Source organism: Pygoscelis adeliae, unplaced genomic scaffold (assembly GCF_000699105.1).
Source record: "Pygoscelis adeliae isolate BGI_AS28 unplaced genomic scaffold, ASM69910v1 Scaffold141, whole genome shotgun sequence".
NCBI classification, from domain to species: domain Eukaryota; kingdom Metazoa; phylum Chordata; class Aves; order Sphenisciformes; family Spheniscidae; genus Pygoscelis; species Pygoscelis adeliae.
This window is the reverse complement of record NW_008824231.1, coordinates 657,919-666,830: the sequence shown is the minus strand read 5'-3', so window position 1 is coordinate 666,830 and position 8,912 is coordinate 657,919. Positions and strand designations below refer to the sequence as shown.

The following is an 8,912-nucleotide window of genomic DNA, read 5'->3' as shown; positions in this document are numbered from 1 at the left end:
AAGAAAAATCCACGTGCTGAGGAATCTCACATTTTTTCTTTTGAAATGTGTGCTGTTGATCACTGCCACGGACAAGATTTACAGGTAGCTTGGCAAATAACTGGTTTTGTAATTGTACATCCAAAATAACGGGTCCTCAAAATTGGCAGATCTTCCAGAAAACTGTAATTGGGAACTGATTCTTCCTTCACCCCACCCCCAAATTTGCTTCCATGTAGGGTTGTTCTTAAATCTACAGTTTTGTCAGTATCAGAGAAACAGTAATTTCTAGCTCAGGAGTTCTTTGATACACAGAGTTCCTGCTCACCTTACCAGTACACTTGCATGCATTCAGAAGGTTGGAAACTCAGATAGGTAGGCAGTCAGGAGAGACTGGGTCACTGTAGTAGCCTGACTACAGCACATTTCACGCTTTGCTGTTTGACTGAGCTTTTCGAAGCCATCATCCTATGCTACTTCTTTCAGTGTCCCTGCTGCTGCCTGCACAGTAAAGGCTGCAATGGAAATCTGCCTCTTAACTTCTTCCCAGGCTTCACGCTGATCTGCTTTGCTTTCAATATCAAACATGGCATCATAGATCCCCGGGAAGGACTCTCCAGCATACTTGTTGTGACTGCTAGGAGCAAAGATGACATGTCTGTGGGGAAAGAAGAAAAAAAAATGTAGGTATACTAAATAAAATAACCATTAAGGGTGTGCATGTTCATGGTAGGGAACTGTATGTGTGCTACATAAAGCAGCTGTGAATCCTGTGATGATCAGAACTTGCTAAATACAGAGGAAATCTACCCGTACCTGTCTTTAAAAAGACGGGAGGAAGCAGCCCCAAGGGCAAAATCTATGGGAAAGGGCAGAGATTTAGGACAGGTAGCCTTCTCCTTGGGAAGAGATGATGCGTTTGTCTAATTAGGAATGAAATCATGTTAAATTTTTTGAAAATGGGAGCTCAACAAACCTGTTGAACTCGTGGCAGTCTGGAACAGGGAATAAAACTAGTTACGGGTGTACAATGAGAAGGGGAACAGAAACCTCAAAAATAACTAAGCAGTTGAATGATGGTCAGCAGATCTGGGAAAGGAAGGGAGGTAAAAAGAGGGGAAAAAAATCTGTGGCAGAATTCTTGAGAAGAGCGTGAATTCTTCAGAGAAGAAGTGATCATATTGGAACAGAACTGCGCAAAAGTATCAATTTCATTTGTTGGTGGTTTTTTTTTTCTTAAATAATGAATAGTTGCAGACCTGCTTTGAAATTGATTTTGTTCATATGAAGTATCAAAGCACATTTGTAGCATGTAAAAGAGTCCTCATAAACCAAAATAAACACTAAAACTACATTAATAAATGCAAGCAAGTAAAAAAAAATTAAAAAAACAGACAGCTCTAAATGATACCTAACGCCCAACAAGAAGAACTGTAGAAAATATCAATTTCATTCTTCCAAAAGCGTGAATGACAATTTATCCTAGGAGGATGGAAGTGTGATTCTCAGTTCTACCTGCCCGAGGGACTTCTGGCTCGGTGTGAAAGCCGTCAGTCAGTGAGTCAGATATATCCAGTCGTTAGGAAAAGGGGGATACCGAGAGTAAAGTGAGGTAGTCGCCCACCTGACACTGGAAGCTAGCTTCTTGTCAAGTGTTACTAATAAATGCACTGGGCTTCTATAAAGGGTATTGTGGTGCACCAAACATTGTCTTTCTCCGGGCCCATGTGCTTGTAGAGAGAAAACTTCAAGAATAACTAGTTAATGATTGAAGCTAGTAGGAGCATCTATAGAAGCAGCCAAAGCTGGGAGAGATGGATCTCTGCAGCACAGCTCATGGACCTTTATCTATCCTGTGCTCAAAGGTCACTCTCTCCAAGCTCTCTCTTCTGGACTTCTCTCTTCACCTGACCCTCACTACACATCTGTTCTCGTCCTTTTCTCCCTTTTACTCTACCCTTGTTTCTCCTTTCTTTCCATACAGTTGATTCTCCACTGAGTCCTCGCTTTGTACAGGTTTAAAGGAGGAAGTGGTAACAGAAGTAGTACTACACACCTGCAAATAAAAGTCACAGAGTATGATGGCTAATAAAAACAGAGTGCCAGACCCAAGAAGAGGAATTAGGCACCACAAGACTGGTGCAGCCAAGGAGTTCTCCTTGGGGGTTATAAACAAAGTCTGCTACTCACTGGCTTGTACCTAAAACAGAATCTGTTGAGCTGTAATTCCTATATGAGGCCTATACAGCAGTTCAACTGACCAGCCAGTTAGGGTGGGGTTCCCCTGCAAAAAATACAGTGCCTTAGACAGCTGGTCAAGAAACTTGTTGCCTCACCTGTAAAACTTCCTTCCTGGTAAGCCAAGAGGATCAATGAAAGCTCTTTCTATAAACATCAGCTGATCGTTCATGATTCGCACTGCAACTGGACTGCAGAAAATGGAGACAGAGACGTTTCACGCAATGAGGAAACGACTTCCCAGTTTCATTTAAACACTTTTCCTCTTCTTTGGACAGAAAAAAAACATTACAATGATGGTCTACAGTTTGCAGAAAGATGAGGTTTTGCAAATGGAGATATTCAATACATGCTATATTAATGCATTAGGATTTCTGTGTTAGAAAACTAAACTACAAGATTTCACATTATGCAAAATAAAATGGGAGACTTTCTGACAGTGTCAGATACTTACTCAGTATTAAATGGCACTAGAAACATCCCGCTTAACAGAGGGAAGAGGAAGTCTGCAATTTAGTTCAAGATGAAGATAACTAGATTTTGGTGTCCACCCATAAGCCAAGTGTCCAAACGCCTACTCTAATCCATACAGTAACATAGGATGGGATTCAGTTGCCTAAACACAACTATCTGGTACCATATGAGGTGCCTAGGAGCACCTGGCCACCATCCACTACACTCAGAGGGCACGGGAGTCCCATAGGGCCCTTAGGTTCACAAGCATCATAAGGATATCTTAGATACTCTGAAGCAGCATCCTGTCTCCTTGAGGTGTGCTGAAACTACAAATTCTGGCATCACCTACAACACTCAAGTGTAGGTGTCTAAATACAGAGCTCATTCCAACTTTAACTTTCACTGCTACCTTTCCATGTATTACAATAATTTTAACAACAAGCTGATACTAGTAATAAGCTCTACAGCTGATAGTATTCATCATGGGAAGCAGAATTCACCTTAGCAGATATTGCCTGTCTCAGAGTTCAAGGGCTCTATTCTACAGTTATCAGAGAGAATCCTTGGGTAGTCACTGGAAAGAAAGAGCTGCCACCCTGGTACCAGAGCTGCCTGGGTACCTAAGGCAGATATACATATATATATATATATATATAAAAATTATTTTTTTTTTCAGACTTACTCTTTCCTGTCAACTTGTTCAAGTCTCCTGTGAAATTCAGCAGCAGCCTTTGAGAAGTTCACCACAGTGGAAAAAAGAGGATCTAGAAAAGGAAGGACTTTGTGAGCAACTTCAGAATATCTGCTGAGCCCAATATACCTTTCAGTTGCCCAGTGGAAAACTACATTTGTTTTGCTCATATAATTGCATTAATTTTGTTGTCTTTGCATAATTCATTAGTTTCCCTAGTGCAGACTTTAAAGAGCTGCACTACTAGCGGTAATAGACAAAGACCTTGTGCAACAAGGCCAACAATAAAGCAGAATGCTTGATAAAGCTTTCACAAGTATACATCTTCCCTCTGCCTGGCAAGGAAAAGGGAGATGCAAACGGAGAACTCTGCAGTTTCCTTCTTAACAAAGGGGTGCACTGCAGCATTTAGATATAAAAAGCCTGACTTACTTACATAAAAAAATAGCAGCTCTTCCAGCAGGCTGCGGAAGGACAGCAGGATTCCCCTCTTGGAACATTATGTCCCATTCATATTATAATGGAAGACTGTGATATGTATATCAAATAGTATTAGGTGAGGCATAAAAGACACAACTGTCATGGAACACCGTGACAGACAAGGTAGACTGAAGTAGCCAAGTCCCGTGCTTGCTCCACACGTGCACTACATTACAGCATAGGAGATGTCTGTGCCATGACCCTGCGTGCCGTCCCACAGTGCTGCTACTCAAACCCCAAGATATTGCCTGTTACGCCTGACTATGTGCAGGCAGGCTGGCAGGTAAGTCAGTGGCTTTTCCCTGCTCTGTCCCTGGCAGTATGTCCAAGCCATGTGGAATACCTTAGACAAAGAAGCAGCAGGCCTTTCTTTTAATGACAGTATCAGCTGTGACGATTTTCCTGTGGAAGGGTCTATTTAATACAGACCGGGGAAAACTATCGATTTATACAACTAATCTTTGTAGAATAAGTAAAAGGTGGATGTTATGAGAAGAAGAACATCTGGCCTTATCAAAATTCGACTCAATTACAAAGAAGGAAGTTTTACAACTTGTACATTTTGCCCACGAGTTTCAGAAAACTTTAGATAAACCGGAGTATCCTCTCTTTGATAGTATAGGAATATGGGGCATAAGATTAGGTCATCTCCTAAATCCAGTCCTCTGTTGGCAACTATGGCCCTTCACTGTTTATAAAATTATCACACTATTTTAGTGTGATAGGCTTTCTGTAGATAGATTTATCACACTATTTAGTGTGATAGGCTGTCTGTTCCCAGGATTCCTATTGAAAGCTGTTCTGCAGTCTCATTTGCTCTTCTATTTCTAGAAAACTCACTTATTCATCACCAGCCTACACTTGCTTGTTCTTGTATTAATATTTTTGTTTAGTTTACATTAGAGGCACAGATTTTATGTATGATGTGACCTGTTTACAGACTGCAGTATAGACAGACTTATGTCACGTTGTGAGAGTGAGAATTTACACTCATCCACAACCGTGGCAATAGTGCTGAGTTTGCCAGAGGACAGAGTTCTGCCCTGCTGACATCATGGTTGTATCATGGCAACAGATTATATTTCAGAAGCAGTAGGAGGGGACTTAAGAGAAAAAAAAGAAAGGTCATCTGAAAATATGTAAGAGAATTTGCGCTCATGTTCACTCGCTATTCAGTGCTGTCAGTGGTGGTTTTTCTAGAAAGTATCACAACGTTTCTTTTTTTTTTCTCCCTGAAAATCTTAGTTCCTGATGATAGCATATGACTACAAGTACATATTTAATGAGAAAAGGTTTCCAGCCTTCATTGTTGCAGAGGAGCAGCTGAAATGTGAATCCAAAGGCAAATAAAAACCTTAATCTATTACTTTGAAAGACAATTATGTGATTTATTCAGGCTTAATTAACAATTTTCTGACATTCAGTGCTGTCAATAGGCAATCCTATGAAAATTCTGAGTGAAATGAATTTTAATTTTCACAGTATTGTAAAAAGTACCTCTACATTTTAATGCACTCTGGTGTAATAGAATAAACAAAAATTAAAAGTTATAGTTTTATTCAAGAAATAATTTAAAACTGATCAGGCATCAGAGAAGAGAATTTTCAAACTAAAAAATATGCCTTGTAAAAAACTGGTCAAAGTGACACATCTATAAAGTTATTAAGGAGAGGGTTAAGTGATACTTGGTGGGGGGAAGCTAACAAAAAGATTGCTTCTAGAATCTAGGAACAAAAATAGATGCATTGATCAGAAGATAGTTTGGGCAACTTCTAATCTGAAATGAGAAAGAAACCCAAACAATGAAAATAAATGATTTAACAGAAATTTTGCAAAAAGAAAGTCCAGTCTTGGTGTTTCCTTACAAGGTATGTTGCAGTAAACACAAGAACATATGGAAATAAATCCTTGTGTTATGCAAAATCTCAGACCAGATGATCCACCATGCAAGGCTTCCTGTCTCGAGCGGCCTTTTTACAAAAAAGGGTGACTTTTCAAAATAGTCAAGAATTTTTCACCTAAGCCATTACATGAAGTTTTAAACATCATCTTTAGTTTTCTCCAAATGAGGATTCGATTTGAGTTACTTCTAATGTTTCACACAACCTGAAAGAGTACTGCATCTCCAAAAAGCTAGTTAATGTCTCTAAACCATGGGTCCCTCAGTTAGCAAGTGAATTAGGACTGACTGAAAATCCTCCTTGGTCCAGAAACACAAGGGGTGAATGAGGCAAGAAGAAAGAAAGAAGAGAGAGAGGGGGAGAGAAAGAAAATTACTGTGGAAGCTATCCTAGCCTGGGATCCAGAGCACTCTCCTGCTTCCAACTGGTTTTATTTGCAATGTGTTCAGGTGCTCAGCAAATGGATATACTTATGCAGAAGAATTAGAGAAGTGCTTCTGTTGCCTAAAAGCGGTATCCAGGCACTGAGACAGATGGTAAGCAAGTTTCCCAGGGTCAGATGAAGTCTTTGGCGGAGGAGGAATGGGCACCTGTGTCTCTCAAGTTCCAGGCAGTTGCCATAAACATTTAACTTGTCGTCTTTTTTAAGCAAGAAAGTGAGAAGCAGGCTGATATATCTCTTTGTTCTGCATTTGATTGTGGTCCATGACTGGTCATGAGCACTGTAATAATATGCATGAAAACTGTTATAACCCTCTCATCTAGACAATAATGTGCTAAACCTGTGTTATGTTTAGAAAAAGAAAATTAGAGGCTCTTTATTATGATGGCAGGATTGAAACAGGAAAGTAAGGAGTTCATTTTCAGAGCTATAACAGACGGGGCTCTGAGCAACCTGATTTAGTTGAAGATGTCCCTGCCCACGGCAGGGGGGTTGGACTAGATGACCTTTAAAGGTCCCTTGCAACCCAAACTATTCTATGATTCTATGATATAATGTGTCCTTACATAATTCCAATTAATGCACTTAAGAAATAGTCTTGTGGCTATTACTCACCAAACAATACTTTGTAAGTTTTCAGCTGTTCTTCATGTTTCTTGGCCAATTTATAAATTCTATTGCTATATCCTTTTAAGGCTTCTCCATAATCTCTACAGTCGAATGGAATGACCTGGGAATCTGCCAGTTCATAAACCAGTTTGCCTCGTAACTGGGCAATTGTTAGCTGTTTCTTGAAGGTGGGGTCATAAAACTTTTCCACTAACTCAAAGGTCTCATACACAGTGTGGTAAACAGGATAATTGCTGAATTTGTCCACTTTCTGAAAAAGAGCAAGCAAATTTGTCAGTGCCCTGTATTCTAACTGCAGTTAAGGGATGTATTGGTCACTTAACAACTATGAAGTTTTGCACAGTTTCCAAATCAAAAAAGCTATTTGCTACAAAACACAATTTACTATCCTTCCATTTTTGTGTGTTCATTTTAAGAAACTAAACCAACCTGAATCCATGGACTGTTGCACAAGATTAAGTGAGCAGGCTTCCTTCTCTCTACCTACACAGACCTGCCTTCAGTTCCGTTGTACGGAGATTGCCTTCACTAACAGTGAAAACAGTTTGGGGTTTTGGATAGCAGAAATCCTCTATCATGGCCCCTTTATATCTTGTGTAGTTATTTCTGAACACAATCCAGGAAGATTTGTAGATTAAAGGGGCTACTAATAGTATGGTGGAATGGAATATACACCTCCAATCAGATTCTATAAATATCTTTATGTGAACTTGACAGCCTATAGAATATAGACAACACTGTAACATGTTTTAGTCTCCAAACATTCAGGTTTCTTGCTAAATTAAAAGCATGGCATTGATATACAAACCAGTCAAAGATTCTTTGAAGATTTTTCATTAATTATGAATAAATGCTTTTAAAATATGACTGTTCAGCACTATCAAACTTCTTCAAGCAATCTGGAAGACTTACCCTATTCTTGGTATAACGGACTCTGCCCGATGCAATTCCCAATCGCTGAAAGTAAGCTTCAAAATCACTGCCTGATCCCAGTTTGTTTATTCTACATGTAGAAAAGACAACATCTCAGTGAGAGTTCTTGCTTTATAGTATGGTAGTAATTTATGCAAAATGCAGATTTTTCAAAGAAATGGAGGTCAGTTCTTCTAGAAGGCACATCAGGGACACTAGTAAGATCAGAGACTAGATGACTGGCAACCTTAATTACTCTAACTGATTTTATTCCACCACACTAATTCAGTATCCTGTATTGCTAGGAAGATTTTTTAAAGGTAGCAATCCTGTTTATGGCACTGACCACATTTTTAAAAAAAAGTACACATTATGCACAAGAGCCATAAAAATGTATCAGACATGTCTCTGCAATCTTAAAACTTCAATCATCTATTTCCAAACTAATATGAATTGGGCAGCAATATATGTAAAGACAGATGTGTTTATATACTTAGCATATTCCACAGTAGAAGCAAAGACAAATAATTTCTACCGCAGACACAATTATCATCTGTTACTTACAAGTAAATATTGCCATCTGCTGGGTAAGTGCGGCAAGACAGAGGAAAAGAAAATAATGATAATAAAGACAGATGTAATATTCCAAGTATTTTCAAATATTTATTTAAGTTTTATATTAAGTTTTAGGTTTAAATGTCTAGCCTGGTGAATAATTGGTATTTCTCAGCTAAAAAAAAAACCAACCAGCTAAAGTTCTTCTGTTAGTATAAATTTCTGCAAGGAACTATTTGTATCAACTGAGAAAGGTCAGGTCTGGTAGCTTTTTCAAAAGGAAGAAATCTCAGAGAGTCTAATGAATCTAGAAACTCATCTTACCAGGGCCTGAAAGTCAGGGTAATACACGCAGAACATTTTGGTCAAATCACACAAAGGGGCAGTTCTATTTACCTTACGTGAGTAATGCCACAGCCCTACAAGTCACAGGCTCAAACAGCATTTTGGAATTTTAATACCTTCAGATATAGCTTTGTAATGTATTAAATTTACATCCATTGTATAAAGAAAGAATAAGTATCATAAGAGCTTTTTAATTACCGCCCTAGGCAGTTTCTTTCAACTGAGCATTTGCTTATCCTAACAATTTTGATATTATCTCATCTAGTAGGGTGACTAAACTATA

General features: G+C 38.9%; 1 protein-coding gene across 1 annotated transcript in view; it reads right to left on the bottom strand.

Moving 5' to 3' along the window:
• Positions 1-447: 447 nt before the first annotated feature.
• Positions 448-8,912, bottom strand: part of LOC103926029 (N-acetylated-alpha-linked acidic dipeptidase 2-like) — a 33,323-nt gene continuing 24,858 nt past the window's right edge. The window contains exons 15-19 of the mRNA XM_009334835.1: positions 7,730-7,820; positions 6,803-7,067; positions 3,356-3,437; positions 2,316-2,408; positions 448-637 (exon numbers count right to left, since the gene is read on the bottom strand). Coding sequence (XP_009333110.1) covers positions 448-637; positions 2,316-2,408; positions 3,356-3,437; positions 6,803-7,067; positions 7,730-7,820 — 721 coding nt within the window. The remainder of the gene's footprint in view (positions 638-2,315; positions 2,409-3,355; positions 3,438-6,802; positions 7,068-7,729; positions 7,821-8,912) is intronic.